Raw genomic sequence first — 22,320 nt, 5'->3', positions numbered from 1 at the left:
AATTTTTTGAGGATGTAACTGGTAAAATAGATAAGGGAGAACCAGTGGATGTGGTGTATTTGGACTTTCAGAAGGCTTTCGATAAGGTCCCGCATAAGAGATTAGCGTGCAAAATTAAGGCACATGGGATTGGGGGCAAGGTATTGACTTGGATAGAGAACTGGTTGGTGGACAGAAAGCAAAGAGTTGGAATAAACGGGTCGTTTTCCGAGTGGCAGGCAGTGACTAGTGGGGTACCGCAAGGATCGGTCCTAGGACCCCAGCTGTTCACAATATATATTAATGATCTGGACGAGGGAATTGGATGTAATATCTCCAAATTTGCAGACGACACAAAGCTGGGGGGGAGGGTATGCTGTGAGGAGGATGTCGTGAAACTCCAGCACGATTTGGACAGGTTGGGTGATTGGGCAGAAACATGGCAAATGCACTATAATGTGGATAAATGTGAGGTTATCCACTTTGGTGGCAAAAATAGGAAGGCAGATTATTATTTGAATGGTAATAGATTGGGAGAAGGGGAAGTGCAAAGAACAGAACACAGAAACCCCACAATGCAGATAGAGGCCATTTCGGCCCATCGAGCCTGCGCCGACACATATCCCACCCGATCCCCTTAACCCCTACACCAACACATATCCCACCCTATCCCCACGTATTTAATCCCCCTAACACTAAGGGTCAATTTATCATAGCCAATCAACCTAACCTGCACATCTTTTGGACCTGGGTGTTCTTGTACACCAGTCGCTGAAGGTAAGCATGCAGGTGCAGCAGGCGGTTAAGAAGGCAAATGGTATGTTGGCCTTCGTAGCAAGAGGGTTCGAGTACAAGAACAAGGATGTCTTGCTGCAGTTGTACAGGGCCTTGGTGAGACCACACCTTGAGTATTGTGTGCAGTTTTGGTCGCCTTACCTGAGGAAGGACGTTCTTGCCATGGAAGGAGTGCAGCGAAGATTCACCAGGCTGATACCTGGGAAGGCATGAATGACGTATGAGGAGAGATTGTGTCGATTGGGCTTATACTCACTGGAATTTAGAAGATTGAGAGGGGATTTCATCGAAACCTATAAAATTCTGTCAGGCCTGGACAGACTAGATGCAGGAAGGATGTTTCTGATGGCCGGGGAGTCCAGAACCAGGGGTCATAGTCTAAGGATAAGGGGTAAGCCATTTAGGACTGAAATGAGGAGGAATTTCTTCACCCAGAGAGTGGTGAACCTGTGGAATTCTCTGCCACAGAGGGCGGTGGAGGCCAGTTCATTAAATATATTCAAGAAAGAGTTGGATATATTTCTTAAGGCTAAAGGGATCAAGGGATATGGGGAGAAGGCAGGGACCGGGTACTGAATTTGGATGATCAGCCATGATCTCATTGAATGGCGGAGCAGGCTCGAAGGGCCGAATGGCCTACTCCTGCTCCTATCTTCTATGTATCTAAAATTTCTGCTCAACCAGAACAGGATGTCTGACGAGCAGTCTGACAATTGAGACCGTGGAATGGTTGAGAGAAGAGGTAATGAGATAGAGCCGGGTGTCGTCAGCGTACACGTGGAAACTGACTGTGTTTTCAGATGATGTCACTAAGGGGCAACATGTAGATGAGAAATAGGAGGGGGCCAAGGATAGATCCATGGGGGAAAGCAGAGGTAATGATGCGGGAGCGGGAATTCTCTGGCTGCGATTAGATAGATAAGAATGGAACCAGGCGAGTGCAGTCCCACCCAGCTGGACGACAGTGGAGAGGCGTTGAAGGATGGAGTGGTCAACCGTGTCAAGGCTGCAGACAAGTCAAGAAGGACGAGCAGAGATAGTTTACCTTTGTCACAGTCACAAAGGATGTCATTTGTGACAGAGTTGTTTCGGTACTGTGGTAAAAGTGGAAACCTGATTGGAGGGATTCAAACATGGAATTGCAGGAAAGATGGGCCCGGATTTGGGAGGCGACAACACGTTCAAGGACTTTGCAGAGGAAAGGGAGGTTGGAGATGGGGCGGTAGTTTGCAAGGATGGAGGGTCAAGGGTTGGTTTTTTGAGGAGAGGGGTGATGACGGCAGATTTGAGGGAGAGGGGGACAGTACCTGAGGGGAGAGAACCATTAATAATGTCAGCTAACATGGGAGCCAGAAAAGGAAGTTGGGTGGTCAGCAGTTTGGTGGGAATAGGGTCGAGGGAGCAGGCAGTGGGTCTCATGGACAAAATTGAGCAAAGGGTAAATCGTGATAGAAATTATGCTTGCTGGCCTTTTTTTCCCCCCCCCCCCCCCCCACCTTCCCAATATTCTCCCCTCGTTTTCTAAAGGTGCTGCTTCCCACAGGCGTGCAGTTTTCTGGGTGCTGCCCACCCTCCAGTACCTTACCCGTTTCGCCATTCTTCTTGTGTGACCCAAGGCTGCTGTTTTATCATGGCCAAGCCTTATTCTCTGTCGACATCCACACCTCGACTCCAGTGATGCTGAAGCAATTTACAGCATCCCGGCTGCCTCAGTGGCTGAGATCAGCCAACTCATTATACAATGCAGATTATACCGGAGACCTTACAACTTTGTACAGCTTTGGTGCATTTACCCAGTAAGCCATTGGAAGAGAACCTGGAAATTATGCCTGTTCGAAGCAGGGACTTTTCCTGGACCCAAAGTGAGGGAAAGGTTAGAGAGTATCTTTTTAGTGGTTGGTGTTTAAAGTTTAAAGTAGGAAGCTGGACAGGTGGTAAGGTTAATGAAAGACTTGGGATTTATCAGCTGTCTGATTATTTAGGACCAAAGAGTAATGCAAAAAAATACATTTCACTACATAGTATATACAGTAGCCATTTTGGGTCTGGACGATTGATTTCCTTGTGGTGGTTTATGATGTCTCAATCCCTGAATAATATTAACAAAATAGTTCATTATTTGTTACAGGAGAGCTATGACACTACAGAAAAGAAAGTGAAAGAAAACTTACTGAAGAGGTAAAGGAAATATTCTTGTGCAGTATCTTTTTTGAATGAAAAAGTGAGGGTTTTTTTTAAATCAAATAAATTACAACACCAGAAGTAGGTTGTTTGCCCCCATTGTGTCTGCCAGCTCTGAGCTATCCATTCAATTACATCTTTTCCCATATCCTTTTTAAAATAAAAAATATTTTCAAATATTTATCTACGTCCCTTTCAAAAGCTATATTATGGATTTTGCTTCCGTCACTATTTATGGTAGGGCATTCTACATCCTAACACCCTTTTTATAAAAAAAAAAGGAACCTCCTAACCAATGTTCCCTTTTAAAATGTTTTGTGCACTGGCCCTTTAAATTTACACGGTCGAGCATGTGCAGTGTCTTCCAGCGGCAACAGCTTGTGAACGGCCTGCGTAGGACCTCCTGATTGATGTGCGGCCCTGCACCTTAGGGGGAACATTGCTCCTAACCTCTTCCTTTGGTGGTGATCTAGTTAGCAACTCTCCAGTGAAAGAGTTTTACCCCTATTTACCTGATCAAAATTCTTCATAATTCTCAAATCTTTTTAATTTTTTTCTAGTGTAAAGAGCCTTTTTCCCTAAAGCATCTTGCCTTAGTATTGTCCTAATACAGGAAACTTTTTTTTATCCGGCACGGACGGGACTGACGTGGCGCCGGTTCATCAAAAATTCCGGATAACCAAAAGCTATAGTAAAAAATACAGAGCTGACCGCTCCGTATAAAGCAACAAACCCTGTTGAACTGCAGAACAATGGCCACAAGTTCCAAGCATCTCTGTAGCTTAGCAACAGCTGCAGCCACACGGGATCTGGGGGTCCTGGTGCATGAAACACAGAAGGTTAGTATGCAGGTACAGCAGGTGATCAGGAAGGCCAATGGAATCTTGGCTTTTATTGCAAGGGGGATGGAGTATAAAAGCAGGGACGTCTTGCTTCAGTTATACAGGGTACTGGTGAGGCCACACCTGGAATATTGCGTACAGTTTTGGTTTCCATATTTAAGAAAAGATATACTTGCTCTCGAGGCAGTTCAGAGAAGGTTCACTCGGTTGATTCTGGAGATGAGGGGGTTGACTTATTAGGAAAGGTTGAGTAGGTTGGGCTTCTACTCATTGGAATTCGGAAGAATGAGAGGCGATCTTATCGGAACATAAGATTGTGAAGGGGCTTGATCGGGTGGATGCGGTGAGGATGTTTCCACTGATGGGTGAGACTAGAACTAGGGGGCATAATCTTAGAATAAGGGGCTGCCGTTTCAAAACTGAGATGAGAAACTTCTTCACTCAGAGGGTAGTAAATCTATGGAATTTGCTACCTGAGAGCTGTGGAAGCTGCAACATTAAATAAATTTAAAACGGAGGTAGACAGTTTCCTAGCTGATAAGGGAATTAGGGGTTACGGGGAGAGGGCAGGGAGGTGGACGTGAGTCTAGGTTCGGATCAGCCATGATCCTATTGAATGGCGGAGCAGGCCCGAGGGGCCGTATGGCCTACTCCTGCTCCTACTTATGTTCTTGCACAGCAACAGATGGAGGAACACAAGTAGAATATGAAGTAAAACCTACTCCTGAATTTTGCCGGTTAACTGAGATTTCTGGTTATTTAGGTGCCAGTAAATCGAAAGTTTCCTGTAAATCTTTCTATATCCTCTCCATAGTCTTGGTATCCTTCCTAAAGTAGAGCAGTGTTCTAACTGCAGCCTAACCAATGATTTCCATAGGTTGCGTTACTCCTTTTGCTTTTGTACTCTTTTTCCCTATTTCTAAAACCTGAAATCTTCAAGGTTTTTTTTTTAAAAAGAAAAGCAGCTTCATCATCCACTTTTATTAAAAATGTCTATCTGAATCCCTAAAGTGTCTATTTCTCCATGCCTTTAAAAGTTTTATTAATTAGTGGATATTTTCTCTTCCTTGTTCTTCCTCCCAATATGCATCATCTCTCATTTAACTAAATTAAATTTCATCCACTAACCTTGTCGCCCTCTCCTGAAGTCACTTACATTCCTCTACAGTTAATTTTGCTGTATATTTTTGCCTTGTCTGCAAATTTTGTACTGAGAGAATTAGTCCTAAACTGACCTGGAGACAACCCTCCAGTGTGGAAAAACACCAATTTACCTCCTCTCATTCGGCCTATTGAGTCTGCGCTGGCTCTTTCGAAGAGCAATCCAGTTAGTCCCACTCACTGGCTCTTTCTCCATACCCCTGCAATTTTTTTCTCCTTCAAATATTTATCCAATTCTCTTTTGAAAGCTACTATTGAATCTGTTTCCACCACCCTTCAGGCAGTGCATTCCAAATCCTAACCACTTGTGTAAAATAATTTTTTCTCCTGTTGCCTCTGGTTCTTTTGCCAATTACCTAAAATCTGTGCCCTCTGGTAATCAACCCTTCAACCATTGGAAACATTTTCTTTGTTTACTCTATCTAAACCCTTAATGATATCAAACCTCCTCTTAGCCATCTTTGCTCTAAGGAGAACAATCCTAGCTTCTCCAGTCTATCCACATAACTATAATCCCTCATCCCTGGAACCATTCCAGTTAAATCCCTCCAAAGCCCCTCATCCTTCCTAAAGTGTAGTGCCCCGAATTGGACACACTACTCTAGTTGGGGCCAAACTAGTGTTTTATATAGGTTTAGTATAACTTCCTGGCTTTTGTACATTTCTGTCGGCCAGTCTTTGACTCCAATTTACCTCCAATTGCTGAAATCCGCTCTCCTCCAGTTAAGTATTAAGATTGCTCCTTCTTCTCCATAACTAATCTAAACCTTATGATCACTATTCCCGAGATGCTCTCACTGTGAAATCCTCCACTTGACCCACTTTATTCCCCAGGACTAGATCCAGCAATGCCTCCTTTCAACTTCCTCTTCCTATGCATTCTGCCACATTTCCTGCTCCCTGGTCTCGCTCTTGGGCTGAACCAAGTATTTCACAGTCTTTGGCATCTTGTCTGACCCTGAGCTGAGCTTTAAAGCCCCATGTCCTACCACCAAGATCACCTGCCTCCTCCCCTACCTCAGGCCCTCTGCTACTGAAACCCTTATGAATACATTTATTTCCAGATTCAATATTCTGATGCTCTCGCATCCACCACTTTCCATGAATTCTAACTTGTCCAAAACTCCGCATATGTATCCTGTCCTGAACTAAATTACTCTCATCCATTACCCTTATCTTTGCTAACTTACCCTGGCTCCCCATCTTCTAACACATTCAAAATCTTTGTACTTCTGTATAAATCTCTACTCTATCTCTGCAATCTCCTCCAGTCCCACCCCCCTCTTGAATGCTCTGTTCCTCTGATTCTGACCTTTTGTGGATGTCCTTTCCCATCAAACCACCGTTGGTGGCATATCCCTTAACTGCCTTGCTCCTACACCTTCAAACTCCCTTCATAAACCTCCTTGCCTCTTCATGTCTCTCTGCACCTTTTTAAAAACCTCCTCAAAATCTATCTCTTGAACCTGGCCTCACGTACCCCTCTTAATCACTTCCTTCCTAGCTAACCCTCTGTTTTCATTAAGCCAATTTGTGAAGCACCTTGGGAGGTTGTTAGGCCATTTTAAAACCTTGTCAGTTGGTGCTTCATGAATATTGTGGATCACAATCCTGAACTTTTTTCTTCATGTTTTTATTTTGCACAGATCTTCATGTCAGGAATCCTTTGAAGACATGCTCATGGGTATGGATGAACAGCTCAAAGAATTCTGTGCCAGGAAACAGAAAAATAAGGATAGGAAACACAAAGAAAGGGTAATTATGCACAGTGTTAAAGTTTGGAGTTATTTGCCCATCAAGTCTATTCCAATCAGAGACCAGGCATGATTCTGCTGCCAGGAACTTACTTCCTTCCCTCCCATTACCACCACCTCTTGGCCCCCTACTTTAAGGAAAACTATGGTTCTCCCTTATCTCCACAAGGGGACAGAGACAGAAATCAAGCTGTTCCATTAGTGTCTCTGACTCAATTTCCCCCCTTAATGACATCAATTCAGCTTCCTTTAAAGATATGTTTGTGGCTCAGTACTTGCTTTTGCTCACTCTGAGCACCAAATGGAAGGCTTGCTGGATATGGGGTGCTGTTTGACACTGGTATATCCACATCCAGTGAAGAGCAATTGGGCTTCTGGAGGTAAGGAAAATCCTCGTGCATTTTGGGGCAAAAGGTGTGCCCTTAGCCAAAGGGTGTTTATATTGTCTATTTTGGATGAGTTAAGAATGGAGTAGGTCTCTTTGTCTTTGCAGTATGATGCACTTTTAGCAGCAGGGAGAGAGATACCAGCTAGCATGCCAATGGTTCAAGTACCTGCAAGACCGGTAAGAGGGGTCGGAGGTCCCTCGCAACTGGCATTGGCCCCTCAGGCTCCTAACTTTTCTGCTGTCCCTCAACCCTGTGCATCAATAAGGGGGGCCCCGCCCATTCTGAACCTTGGTGAGCCAAGGCCAGGCTTTATGGGACCACCTCCTGGCATGCGACTTCCATTTGGATCACCGCCGATGCGGATGCCTTCTAGCAGAAGAGTTCCCATTGGAATTCCTCCAGGAATGAGACCACCAAGGATGAGAGGTCCTCCAGGATCTAGAACACACCCTCCCAGGCCTTAAAGATGCATCCAAGAAGGACTTTGTCATCGGGCTTTATAGTAATTATAAAGTAATAGTGCCGTTGAAGCATTTTACTGTAAGCAGATTAGTTCATGAAATTAAGTTTAGGAACCAAGTTTGAGCTGCAAAGTGAAGCAAAATTTATGCAAGTTTAGCACAGCCAGCTGTGATGGACACCAATTCCATGGGACAAGGGCTCCACTAATCTGCAGCATGTCAGGGGTTCAGGCTGCCTGGGTCACAGACCTGTACAGCACAGCACAAGCATGCAGAGTGAAAGTGAGATATCTGAAAACAGTACTTAATATACCTGGGTAGTGTGAGCCAAATGAGACCACGCATCACACCATGCTGACCTCCCAACGAGGGATCATGTGGAGGCAGGGGGTGTGCACTAGCCTTCTCGTGCCGTCCCAGCCCACAGTTATTCTCTCATGGGAACAAGTTGTCAATCTGTAAGGGGTACTTGATGCAAAATAGTAGGTTAAAATTGCACTCTGTCCACAATGAGGTGATCTTGTGTGCTGAAATGGAGGATGCACGGCATAAAATAATTGGTGCATTAGTTAGGATCAAGACTAGTTTCTCGGTGGAGTTGCCACAGTAGATTGTAGAGATATCACAAAGCTTTCACCCGCCATCTTTGGGCAGACTGAATAAGTGCGGCAGACACAAACAAAACCAACCAAGCAAAGCCAGTATCTTGAAACTTATAGGCCCCGATTTTCGGCTTGTGTGGGGAATGGTCGGATTTCCCCGAATGTGGGGTTTCTGACACACATAAAAAAAAGTGTCAGCCAGCTCCACGCAATTTTCCCTCAAGTGGCCAATTAATTCCCAGCATGTGGGAAGCCTTGCTAATTGTCCAATTCGAGTCAGAAATCCCCATACTATGATGTCATCATTCGTGGTGCTTTCAAAGTGTCCAGCAAGCTTCTCCACCTCTGCAGGCTTCTCAACCACTCTTGCACAATGGCAGAGGAGCCTGCACCAGCTGCTGCCAGCGGCAGAGGCCGAGCTGCCTTCAAATTCGACGAGGCTTCACTGCAGGCATTATTGGATGGGGTTAGGGCCCACAGGGAGGTCTTCTTCCCTAGGTCAGGGAGGAAGAGGCCTCCCACTGAGACCAATGCTGCATGGATGCAGGTGTCAGCAGATGCCAATTCGCTGGGAGTCACCAGAAGAACCTTGGCATTACATCTCTAACTCCTTCCTTTACTCCCCCACAGTACCATCCAGAGCCCCTGTCCTCACTGTGGAGGAGGAAGAGGCTGTGCAGCCAGACTCCTCAGAGGAAGCTCCAACCTCTGAGGGCGCAGCATCAGCAGAAGTAAGCGCACCCAGCACCAGCGCAGACACTCACACCTCGGGGGGACCTTCGGGACATAGAGTAGTGTTGTCACCTGGTGTTTCACAGCTCACAAGTGAGCCTCAGCAGATTCTGGAGACAGGGACAGCAGTGGAGAGTCCTCGTCGGAGGGCGCAGGACTCTGCCAGCTCAGCTCAGCTGTGCTGCATGACGACCCTCTGCCTCTGGGTCCATCCGCAAGAGAAGAGGTGATGGATCTCCATGCACAGATGCAGGAGTCTCTGGCAGGTTTTGTCTCCAGGGTCGCTGCGAGTGTGGAGCGAATGGAGGAGTCCATAGCGACCATGAGCAGAGCCTTTGTGGAGTCATTGGTGCATGAACGCAGCACCATGGAAAGGTTGGCAACCTCCATGGAGGAGATAACTCGCCAGCATACGGAAAACATGGTGAGTGCTCATAAGAGAATGACATCTCTTGAGGAGCGTTGGCCATCTGTTGAACAGAGATACCAGATCTTCATGGAAGTCCTTCTGAGTAGGACTGCCAGTGCAGAAACGGGTCCCACTGGCCCCCTAAAGCGCAGCAAGGTGCTCTCAAGCCACTTCCAAGCGCTGGCCCCTTCTGGCTTGTGCAGCTTCAGGTGAGTGAGCAGCAGCCTGGTGCTCCTGGTAATCATCCTGCTGTTCCTGGTTCTGCTGCTGTCACCTCTGCTGTTGGAGATCCTCTAATGCCAGGAAGGGAAGGTGCCAAAGGCCTCCCATGCTTCTAGCAGATGCCTCGGTTGAGGAGGTCCTGAGTTAGGGTGGTGAGAGGGGCTTCCCAGGAGCTCACACTGAAGAAGTGTGTGAGGCTCCACTTTCTGCAGCTGCTCCTAAGGCTTCAAATAGTTCCCCCAAGCCTTGATCAACAAGGTCCTGCAGCCTGCAAATGCTGCCTCTTTAAATCTCTTCAGCCCTCAGCGACCTGCTGCTGCAAGCAAGCAAGCCAGCTGTTTTCACGCCAGCTCTCATCGGCGGGGTTCCCCGCAGGCGGGTTTCAGGTGGGGAAAGCCCCAAAGTCGCAACGGCACGGGAAAATCGTCCTTAACAACAAGGTGATCATTGGTGATTAGTGCTCCGACGAGCAGTCCCGCCAGCGACGGGTGGGACTGAAGCGGGGCGCGTGGAAACGGCGGTCTGAAAGTCGGACGGAGCGGGGAATCAGGCGGTGGGGGGGGGGGTCCCGACCCGCTTTTTCCGCGATTTTCGGACCACGGCCGCATGAAAAGCCGCCCGACAGCTGCCCGAAAATCGGGGCCATAGTGTACAATACTGTGATCAGAATGAAGTTCAGGTGGTGATTGATTCAAAAGGAATGTTTCTTTAGGAAATCTAGCTTTATCAGTATCATCAAAAACAGATGTATTCAACTTGTTGGAAATTACTGGTTCGGAATAGCTATTATTCACCTACATTGCATTAGTCACAGCACCTGAAAAATAATTCATTGTATGAAGAGTTTTGCGATAGATGTTTCAATGTTAAGTGCAATATATACAGGCAAGTATTATTTAGTATTCTAAACTATTTTTGCAGGAAAAGAGTAATTCCTCCAATAAACCACAAGACAAGAAAGAAAATAGCCTTAGCAGGTAATTTTGTTTTTCTTTTTTTTGATTAGCTGATTGATTCTGATGAATTATCTCTACCACGGCAACCAGGTTACAGTGATTTTTATTATTTTTTCCATTTTACAGGTTAAGGCTTTAGGCTTTCATGGGTGCCAGTGGCACCTAACTCAAATGGCAGTTTTTACCTGTCAGCCTAGATAGTGAATATTGTAGGCTGTTTGACTGTGGAGGACATCTTGTTTCCATTCTATGTAAAATAATGAAACTGATCATCAGGAGTGAACTTGAGGCTACTCTGTAACTATAACCTGGTTAACAGTGCTCAGCATGGATTCAGACTAAAGGGAAGATGTGTTTCCTGGTCAATACTGGTTTATTCGATGCAAAGTAATCAGATTTACAGATGGTAAACTAAGATAATCCAGTGAAATCTGAAGAGGTGGCTCAAATTATAGCACGAGTTGGACAAGATATGTACATGGTCAGAACGATGTCAGATGAAATTTAATGCTGTCAATATAAACTGCTGGACAGAGGAAGGATAAATAACCAATGCAAATACTTCATTTAATGGTGTTAAATAGCTAATACTTCATTTAATGGTGTTAAAATAGCTAATAGTGAATTTGAAAGAGACCTATGAGTCTTCATAGACTTGACACTAAATATTTCCAACTAATGCTGAACAGCAATCAACAAAGCCAAAAGGATGCTGAACTACATAGCCAGGACAATAGACTACGTCAGAGGAAGTAGTGATCAAACTGTAGAGCAGTCAGACTGTACCTTGAAGACAGCGATCCGTTCTGGTCGCGAAGACATTCAAGTACTGGAGGCAGTGCAGAGAAGAGCCGCAAGGCTATCCCTAGTGTCAGAAGTCTGAGTTGTATGGAAAGAATGAAGAAGCTTGGGTTTTTCAGCCTAGAAAGGAGGCATCTTAGAGGTGTATAAGATTAAAGATACACAAAGTAATATTCCAGGTAACTTTTTTATTAAACTGTGGGAGTAGCACTAGATGGAACAAGTTTAAACACTAGTACAAGGTAATTTTAGGACTGATATCAGGAAATTCTTCACAGTGATCAATGTCTGGTATAGAATTCCAGATAGGTTAGTGGAGGCAGTAATGCTAGAATCATTGAAGAAACAATTGAATGCTACAGTGGCTGTAGGAGGAAGTTGCATTTTCTCTGGATGGATGACTTCAGACAAGTAACTCCTCCAGCATGTGGCCACTAGGCAATAATTAATAATGGGACTCCTGGCTGATTATTGTTTATCTCCTTACCCAAGGGTACTGAAGCTAATTGTACAGCTTCTACTGCTGCCTCAGCGAATTATCCTTTTTATACTGCTGAAAGAATAAAGATGGGGATATGAGCATTCAGTGGTAGTGTGGTTCCTGTCAGTTCGTGAAATGACGATTGATTATGGAGAAGTCCAAATTGAAATGATCCTTGCCCTTCTCCTAAACCCTAGAAACAAAGTGTGACAGTGAAGAAATGGTGCAAAAATTGCATTTTTCTTTCAGCAGATTTCAAAATATTAATTAGTAGGCTTTCCTATGGCCCCAGCTTCAAATCCTGTTCTGTGCCGAATTGGCAACAGAATTGGCAGTAGGGGTGCTGCATACAGTTGGTTAAGAAACGATCAGCCAGATTTTCCCACTTCTGGTCTCTGCTGGAAGTATAGACATCAGGTGAGGACAGAATTAGGATCAACTCTTCAATACTCCATGGCAAGGCTCACACAACAGAACCTTGATTATCTTCACTTTCATTTTGCATACTCTTGATTAAGAAGTTTTACATAAACCAGGTGAAATGCAACTGAACCTTTTGTAGCTAATACCTCAGACTCTGGATCAAGAGCTTCAAAGGATAAGTAGCTGTTATCTGAATGTCTGGGTCAGGAGATCAGCAGTATTTGGGGCTCCAGGGCAGCAGGAGTTTGGCAATTGTCATTTTATTTCCTAGGCTATCTCATTCTTCAAATGGAAATATGTGAGTCTTTGATTCTCTTACTGGGAATTTGAATGCTATTGGACGAGTCAGTATACCACTTGGTAGTTAAAAGCTCAGAACTTATAAACATCAAAATCACAAGGTGCTTGGGGATGAGGAATGTCATCATTGGGATGTTTCACTACATTAAAGGCACTATAAATGCAAGTTGCTGTTGTTGATTAATCTGCTGTGGACTTCCAGCACTTTCTGAAGTATAATTTCCAACGGATGCTATTCCCTAACGCTGGTACGCAAAGCCAGTCCACGGTACGTTTAAAAATATCGACTTCCCCCTGGCTGAGTTTATCCTGGGAGTAGCTGAGCCATATACACTAGGAAGACCCTGTAGAAACCAGATTGGTTTGGCCAGAGCCCAAATAGTCACTATAGCCAATTTGCCATGTGTACTGTGACTCAGTACTAAGTGGCACTTAAACAGTTGATTGATCACTTGCAGAGCCTCTCCTCTTAACATCAGCACTTTAAATATCAGCTGATAACAGCAACTGCTGCCGCTATTGCTGCTTGTGCTTAGAAATTACACAAACAGGTAATTCGGCCCAACCAGTCCATGTCGATGTTTACCTTCCATGTAAGCAAAGTTTAATCACATTTAACCATGCTGTTCCTATATCGCTTCAGCCACTTTCCATTCAACCACCTTTCCTATATAATCATGAATGTTGACATAGCCTCTGCCTTAACCACTAACATTGGAAGTGAATTCTACAGCCTCAGTACAAGGCTCTGTTTGAAGATGTTTCTCTTGCTCACTGTTCTAAATCTCATGCATTCAATTGTATCTGTAGCCCCTTGTTCTAGACCCCTCAACTACTAGAAACAGTCTGCTACCTATCCACCCTGTTCCATCTGTTCATAATTTTAAACACTTCTCCCATGATCTGTGTTCTGACAAAAAAAAAGCCCCAACTTTTCAGTATTTTCTTGCTTAATTTAGTCTCAAACTGGCATTGTGATGAGCCCTTCCCAGCTGTTTATAGTCCTGGTGAATCGTTTTGAACAGTTGAGCGATGCTGACTGTGCAGTTCTAACAGCTGATCAGTAACCTGGACTTACCAATCCACTTAGAAGTTCATGTTAGTGTTTGAATGTTTCTGCTGAGAATGGGATTTTGACCTTTTGATCATTGATTCTCATAAGCTGAAATCCTCTTTTAAATGCCTCCTTTATAATTAGGCTGTCCCCTGGTTATGGACTTAATCTTTAGTTTACCAGCATGGAGATTTACTGTTTGATACTTTTCCAATCAGCTGTTGCGTGAGAAATGTACACATTTTAATTGAAACCTTTTTGGTGAACTGACCCAAGGTATATTTTTCTTGTACTGTAGACCAAATGATGAGCTGGAATCAATAGGCAGTGATTATAGAGACACAACTGAAAAAATAAAGAGCAAAGAAACTCCAGAGAAGGATGATGAGCTTTCAGAGGAGTAAGATGAGAAATGTTCATTCTATTGCAGTTTTGTTTTTGTTAGTGGTGAGGATTACTGTCTGGTGGTGGAGTGTATTGATAAATACAAGGTCTGTTATCAATTGGATTGAGATCAGTCAAATCATTTCTTGAACCTTTTTCAGTCCCATGAGGTTTCTCCACTTGCTAGTTTCTCACCGTTAGATGTTGTCTGTGACAGAATGAGAAACTGGCATCGTGTACCCAGAAGCAGATGGATGCAGCTGCTGTGGAACTCCTCATTGGACATTTTCGCTCCTCCCTCCGAGACCTAACCTGATCTCCCCCCCCCCCCCCCCCCCCCCACTCATCACTTCTCTGCATTGAGGTGGGAAATGAGTAGAATGGAGCAATCACTCTTGTCTCCATCCTGTAGCTTGTTGCAGTGCACTGCCCTGCCACCTTGTAGTCAATCAAATTTTAGTCATTTATAAAACAGTGCAAACAGCAAGTGTTAACAATTCATTAAGTTTGCAGCATTTGTAAAGAGAACAGAATGGAAACATGAACCTATCATTTCTCATTGCAGATGCTGACTACCTTGCTCTGTGTTTCCACCATTTTTTGTTCTTTCAAATTTGCTGAGGTTTTTTTATATTTGCGGTTATTCAATGGCCTCTGCTCTAGCACAAAGTATAAAAATCATGAGTAACTTTATATATAAAGTAAAGTAGATTTGTAAGTCATTCTGATGTTTGACCCATGTTGTATAAGATGCTGTGTTTTATGGAGGAATGTGAATTGTACTTTTTTTTTTCACCAGCCAACATAATCCAGTGCCCTGTAAAGTTATACTTGCCTCAGTCCTATGCACAGAACCAAAAGAAACGAGTGCTGACTAAACATGCTGTAATCGAAACAATACTGAGTGGTTGGTAGCAAAAGGAAAGGCCACTCTAGTATACCTTGCCGGCCCCAGAGTCCAAAAACAGAATACACAGTACGCTATCTTAGTCCCTGAATTCATTTTCCTCACCACATGCTTGTCCAACGCTCAGTCACAATGACTGATACTGGCTTCAATCATCTCCTTGGACAGTGCAGTCCAAACACTAAGCACCATCTTCTGTGAGAAATAGTTATATTTGATCTGTCCATTCACCTTCCCTCTTCTGAGCATCATCGCCGTACACTGCTGTTGGCTTTGTGAGCTTTAGCTGAGGGGCTTGATCCTTTAATTTAGCTTTCTGCTTGTTAACCACTGCCTGCCGCCTGGAATCCTGCATGTATGGGCCAAGTGGATCTGCTCCTTGCTCAGCACCGCATTCATACAGCAAAGTGAGACCACCCTTGCACAGAATCCAACTTAAGTTTGTTGCCAAAAACAACTTTTGTTCTATTTTCTCCTATCTTCCATGTCTCTGCCACTTGTCGTGCCTTGTCCCATTGGGTGGACATGGGTCACCCTAGCCAGTGCTTCTCTACTTGGCTACTGAGAGCTTTTTTCCCCCCTTCTCTCCCATTAATCATGTAATGTGTTTTAGGGAATTACTTTGCAAAAGCATTGTGCTGGGTATGTCCTTAATGTGTTCAAAACACAATAAATTGCTCTTTTTTTAAAGGCTTAATTTGAATGTGAAATCAGAGCCACAAACCACTGAGGAAGATTTTGGAAATCATGAAAGTAAGCAAAAGGAGAAAAGCGATGAGGAGCAGAGTGATGAGGATCTTTCTACAAAGTGAGTGAATTTGCAACCCAATTTTTTTTTTATGGAACTCTTGTGAAGGTGATGGAGATTGCATAAATGTAGTCTGAAAAATAAACACAATTTCTGTTTAGGCAGGGGATGGAATCATTAAATTTTATATAGAAAATGTCAGGGACAATCTACTTTCATTAATTCGCTGTTGATAACAAACATGCATTGCTTCTAAATTTCTAATAAAAACAGCTGGAAATGTACATCTGGTCAGTAGGCATCAAAGTGAAAAGTTTGATTTGTTTTGGTTGTAAACATTCACTTTTTTATTTGTCACTCATGAAAACATGATCCGACCAAAGAACACACCCGCCAACTCAACAGACTGATCAAGACCTTCGATCCAGACCTTCAAAGCATCCTACGCGCTCTCATCCCACGTACTCCCCGCGTGGGAGACTTCTACTGCTTCCCAAAGATACACAAAGCCAACACACCCGGACGTCCTATCGTATCAGGCAACGGAACCCTGTGTGAGAACCTCTCTGGATATGTCGAGGGCATCCTGAAACCCATCGTACAGGGAACCCCCAGCTTCTGTCGCAACACTACAGACTTCTTACAGAAACTCAACACCCACGGACCAGTTGAACCAGGAACACTCCTCGCCACGATGGACGTCTCGGCACTCTACACCAGTATCCCCCACGATGACGGCGTTGCTGCGACAGCCTCAGTACTCAACACCAACAACAGCCAATCTCCAGACGCCATCCTACAACTCATCTGCTTCATCTTTGACCACAATGTCTTCACCTTCGACAACCAGTTCTTTACCCAAACACACGGAACAGCCATGGGGACCAAATTCGCACCCCAATACGCCAACATCTTCATGCACAAGTTCGAGCAAGACTTCTTCACTGCACAGGACCTCCAACCAATGCTATACACCAGATACATCGACGACATTTTCTTCCTATGGGCCCACAGCGAAGAATCACTGAAAAGACTACACGATAACATCAACAAGTTCCATCCCACCATCAAACTCACCATGGACTACTCAGAATCGGTTTCATTCTTGGACACACGAATCTCCATCAAAGACGGACACCTCAGCACTTCACTCTACCGCAAGCCCACGGACAACCTCACGATGCTCCACTTCTCCAGCTTCCACCCTAACCATGTTAAAGAAGCCATCGCCTATGGACAAGCCCTGCGAATACACAGGATCTGCTCAGACGAGGAGGAACGCGATGGACACCTACAGATGCTGAAAGACGCCCTCGTAAGAACGGGATATGACGCTCGACTCGTCGATCAACTGTTCCAACGGGCCACAGCGAAAAATCGCATAGACCTCCTCAGAAGACGAACACGGGACACAACCAACAGAGTACCCTTCGTCGTCCAGTACTTCCCCGGAGCGGAGAAACTACGCCATGTTCTTCGCAGCCTTCAACATGTCATCGATGATGACGAACACCTCGCTAAGGCCACCCCCATGCCTCCATTACTCACCTTCAAACAGCCGCCTAACCTCAAACAGACCATCGTTCGCAGCAAATTACCCAGCTTTCAGGAGAACAGCGACCACGACACCACACAACCCTGCCACAGCAACCTTTGCAAGACATGCCAGATCATCCAACACAGATACCATCATCACACGTGAGGACACCACCCACCAGGTACATGGTACATACTCATGTGACTCGGCCAACGTTGTCTACCTCATACGTTGCAGGAAAGGATGCCCCAGAGCATGGTACATCAGTGAGACCATGCAGACACTGCGACAACGGATGAACAGACACCGCACAACAATTGCCAGGCAGGAGTGTTCCCTCCCAGTCGGGGAACACTTCAGCAGTTAAGGACATTCAGCCTCCGATCTTCGGGTAAGCATTCTCCAAGGCGGCCTTCGAGACACACGACAACGCAAAATCATCGAGCAGAAACTGATAGCCAAGTTCCGCACCCATGAGGACGGCCTCAACCGAGATCTTGGGTTCATGTCACGCTACATGTAACCCCACCTGACGTAGAGTTATCCAGACTCGAGGCGTCGTTGGCTTGTTCTCTCTACACAGAGGCGGCCGGACCTGCTGTGATTTCCAGCAAAAAAAATGTTTTTTGTTTTTCATACAGACTCCAGCATCTGCAACATTTGACCCCTTGTGACCCCACCTCATTGTTCTTTGATGTAATGTTTTCCTGACTGACCTGTTTGGACACCATTCACACCTTTGATTGCTGTGATTATCTCTCTGCTGAGGTGTGATAAAGGGCAGTTAGAAAGATTACCTGTAATCATCTGGCAGTGTTCTCTGACTATATATGCTGTGCCTATATGCATCTCTTCACTTCACCTGACGAAGGAGCAGCGCTCCGAAAGCTTGTGATTTCAAATAAAGCTGTTGGACTATAACCTGGTGTTGTGCGACTTCTCACATTTGTCCACCCCAGTCCAACACCGGCATCTCCACATCATCTGTAAGGTTCCCTCTTGGTTAGTATTTTTCAGCCTCGAAAGGCGCTGTGTTTTTCTAACCTTTCCTCATTACTCAGTCCTCTAGTGATCAGTCTTATAATCCTTCGCTGCACCATTTCCAAGATGTTGGTGTTGCCCTCTTTCCTCAGTGATCAGAATTAATGCATTGTTCAAGGTGCGGCCTGACCAGATACTGATTCAGCAAGATGATTTCAGACTTGTTGTTTTGCCAGTATAGCTCAGAATTATGTTTACTTTTTGATTGCTGTTGTATGTTGGCTGGACATGGTCAATGTCAAGTTTACGTTTACTCCCAGATCTTTCTCAGCCTCTCCTCTAGCTAGTTTGATACCACTTCTTCTTAATTGTTCAATTTTTTTTCTTTCCAACTGTACATCTTTTCACTTACCTGAACTGAATTTCATCTGCCATAGTTCTGTCCACTTACCAATATTATCTCTTCCTTGGTGTCTGTGGTGATTATTCTTTGTTTAGTAAGAAGTATTGTGATTGGTTATTTGTTTCCTGCCTTGGGATATATGCTGTAATCGCATTGGTAGTTGATGTCATGTGATTTGTGGTGGCCATCTTAAATTCAGTTCTTTCCAGCCTTTATTTGGGACTGGGTGTTGAAGATGTGCTACAGGATTTTTAAGTTAATAAAGCCTAGATTAGAAAGGCAAATCTGTTCTTTATTTCAATTTATTAACTTTGTCAGAATGGAGCGATATCTTCAACCAGAACGATTCAATGCTGACCCTAATATAAGGATGAATCGGTACGGGATGCTTTTATTAATGGATTACTGTCTAGATCAATTCGTCAGCGGTTGTTAGAAAATAAGACTTTGGATCTTAAGAGTGCTTTTGAGCAAGCTTCTACATTGGATGTGGCTCAGAGAAGTTCAGATTCTTATGCTCTTTTTAATCGGCCTGTGACTGTGGTTTCGGCAGTTCCGGATGAAAAGGAATTATGTGGACTTAATAGGAGTGGTTTACTAGATTCTGAAACAGTTTCTACTTCAGCGGCTGTTGCCTCTAGGATTCAGAAGTGTTATTTTTTGTGGGAACGTCCGGCACCCTCGTCTGAAGTGTCCTGCTCGGGAGGCTGTGTGTAGTAAATGCGGCAAGAGAGGTCATTACGCACGTGTGTGTAAATCATCAGGTTCAATTACCTCCTCTGTGACTATTCAGCCTTTAGATAGGGCGTTTATTGCATCAATTTCTGCTGCATTTGCTCATGGCCTAAACAAAGCTATAGTTACGGCCCAAGTTAATGGGTTGGAAGTGAAGGCCCTTATAGATACGGGCAGTACCGAGAGTTTTATAAGTCTTCAGTTTGCGAAGGAGAAGCATTTGAAAATTTCGCCTGTTTCCTATCAGGTGTGTATGGCTCAGACGACTCTCACTTCACAAGTAGCTGGTTGTTGCCTTGTGAAATTGATTCTTCTAGGTAATACGTATACTGATATACGCCTATCTGTTTTGCCTAATCTCTGTGCGGATATTTTGATTGGACATGATGTGCTTCAGTTACACGAGTCTCTTAGTCTTTCATTTGGAGGGACTAAGCCACCTTTATCTATTTGTGGATTAACCTCTTTATCTATTCCTCCAGTATCACTTTTTTCCAATTTGATGTCGGATTGTAAGCCAATTGCTACCAAGTCAAGAAGGTATAGCAGTCAGGATAGAGAATTTATTAATTCTGAAGTTCAACGTCTCTTATTGGAAGGAATCATTGAACCTAGTTGTTCGCCTTGCCGGGCACAGGTAGTTGTCACGACTAACGAGAGACATAAGAAACGAATGGTGATAGACTATTCCCAAACTATTAATAGGTATACTCAATTAGATGCGTACCCTTTGCCTAAGATTGATGAGCTTATCAATAAAGTATCTCAGTATAAGGTTTTTAGCACTATTGACCTAAAGAGTGCTTATCATCAGATTCCTATTGTTAAGAAGGATCAACCATATACGGCCTTTGAGGCTGGTGGAAAGCTGTATCAGTTTTGCCGAATACCATTTGGTGTTACTAATGGTGTTGCTTGTTTTCAACGGGCAATGGATGCTTTTATAAGTGATAACTCTCTCTCTGACACCTTTTCATACTTAGATGACATCACGGTGTGTGGCAAATCAAGGGTGGAGCATGATTCTAATTTAGAAAGATTCCTTCAAGCTGCGGAAAAAGTTGGTTTAACTTTCAATAAAGAGAAGTGTACCTTTTCGACCACTGAGGTAAATCTACTGGGGTACATTATCTCGGGAAACAAGATTAAACCAGACCCAGAACGTCTGCGACCATTGATTTACCTTGTCCTACTAATTCTAAGGCTTTGCAACGAGTTGTTGGACTGTTTTCTTACTATTCTAATTGGATTGCAAATTTTTCTCACAAGATCCGGCCTCTTATTCGGGTTACGACATATCCTCTATCATGGGAGGCCAGGACGTGTTTTGATAATTTTAAAAAGGATATCCTTGGAGCAGTTGTGCATTCTATTGATGAGCAGGTTCCTTTTGTGATTGAGACGGACACTTCTGATTTTGCAATTGGGGCTACTCTGAACCAAAATGGAAGACCTGTGGCCTTTTTCTCACGTACCTTGAACAATAGTGAAAAAAGGCATTCTTCAATAGAGAAAGAGGCGTATGCAATAGTAGATGCACTGCGTAAATGGAGACATTATTTATCGGGGCGACATTTTACGTTGGTAACTGATCAAAAGTCTGTGTCCTTTATGTTTGATGTCAAACATTTTGGAAAGATTAAGAATGATAAAATAATGAGGTGGAGGATTGAGTTGGCATGTTACCATTTTGATATAGTTTATCGTCCGGGGAAGGATAATGTTGCTGCTGATGCGCTGTCGAGGGCTTATTGTTCTGTGATTCATGGAGATACGCTTATTAATCTTCACAATGCCTTATGTCATCCTGGGGTTACGAGGATGATACACTTCGTACGCAGTAAGAATTTGCCCTTTTCAGTTGAAGACGTCAAGCGGATGACTTCATCATGTTCTATCTGTGCTCGGTGTAAACCGAATTTCTTTAAGCCTCAACGAGCTCATCTTATAAAGGCTACTTCTCCTTTTGAACGTTTGAGCGTCGATTTTAAGGGGCCTCTTCCTTCAACTACTCAAAACCGATATATATTTACTGTTGTGGATGAGTTTTCAAGGTTCCCTTTTGCTTTTCCTTGTGCCGATGTATCAGCTGCTACAGTTATCAAATGTCTGACTCAACTTTGTCATCTTTGGGATGCCTGCGTATATCCATTCAGATCAGGGAAGTTCTTTTATGTCTTCCCAGTTGAAGGAATACCTTCAGAGTCGGGTTATTTCTACTAGCAGAACTACCCCGTATAATCCCCAGGGTAATGGACAGTGCGAACGATACAATGGGGTGATCTGGAAGGCAGTTATGTTGGCTTTGACATCCCGGAACCTTAAGAATACACAATGGGAAATGGTACTGCCTGATGCCCTGCATTCCATTAGATCATTGCTTTCAGCGGCTACTAATGTGACCCCCCATGAAAGGCTCTTTAACTATCCGCGGAGATCTACTACGGGATATTCGGTACCTTCATGGCTTACTATGCAGGGACCTGTGCTGCTTCGACGCCATGTTAGATTGTCAAAATATGATCTTTTAGTGGAGGAGGTGGAGCTGTTGGAGGCAAATTCCCAATATGCTCATATTCGATTCCAAGATGGGAAAGAAAGTACCGTTTCAATTAAAGACTTGGCTCCTTGTGGTGGCCAGCCCTCTTCTGAGGATATTAACAATAGTCATGATTCAGATAATGTGGATGCTGTTACAGATACTACGAATATTTCCAATCCGACTGCAGATAATTATACTTCTATTAGTCAGCCCTCGATGGATGTTCATGACCGTCCCAGTTTACCTCCTGATGGGATTTCTAATCCGGAAACCGTTGAAAATCGGGAGATGGATAGCCTTCCTGCAGAAGATACTTCTGTGTCTCCTGGTGTGGGAGGGCAAGGATTTTCACCAAGGTTAAGAAGGTCGACACGAACAAGATATCCAGTTGACCGATTGAAAATGGACTTTTAAGTTGATAGTAATGTTTTAAAATTGTTGAAATATTATATTATATTGTTTTAGTTGAGAGATACTTATGTGCAATATTACTATTTGTTGTTGCTCACTTAGTATTGTGTCATGTTGAATAGTTTTATTT

At 44.1% G+C, this 22,320-nt stretch overlaps 1 protein-coding gene across 4 annotated transcripts in view; it reads left to right on the top strand.

Moving 5' to 3' along the window:
• LOC147114649 (DNA topoisomerase 1-like) overlaps window positions 1-22,320 on the top strand; it is a 183,914-nt gene that overhangs the window by 41,336 nt on the left and 120,258 nt on the right. For 2 of the 4 annotated variants that reach the window (XM_085992493.1, XM_085992494.1), the window contains exons 5-9: window positions 2,903-2,952; window positions 6,605-6,713; window positions 10,449-10,504; window positions 13,841-13,942; window positions 15,525-15,641. In XM_085992493.1, coding sequence (XP_085848619.1) covers window positions 2,903-2,952; window positions 6,605-6,713; window positions 10,449-10,504; window positions 13,841-13,942; window positions 15,525-15,641 — 434 coding nt within the window. Of the gene's footprint in view, window positions 1-2,203; window positions 2,213-2,902; window positions 2,953-6,604; window positions 6,714-10,448; window positions 10,505-13,840; window positions 13,943-15,524; window positions 15,642-22,320 lie in introns of those variants that run through there. The other 2 variants (XM_085992496.1, XM_085992495.1) reach the window with 2 other exon arrangements.

The sequence above is a fragment of the Somniosus microcephalus genome, chromosome 7 (genome assembly GCF_052327205.1).
Source record: "Somniosus microcephalus isolate GS21.2 chromosome 7, FLI_Smic_1.0, whole genome shotgun sequence".
NCBI classification, from domain to species: domain Eukaryota; kingdom Metazoa; phylum Chordata; class Chondrichthyes; order Squaliformes; family Somniosidae; genus Somniosus; species Somniosus microcephalus.
The sequence above is the reverse complement of the archived record's forward strand: the minus strand, read 5'-3'. Positions and strand labels throughout refer to the sequence as shown.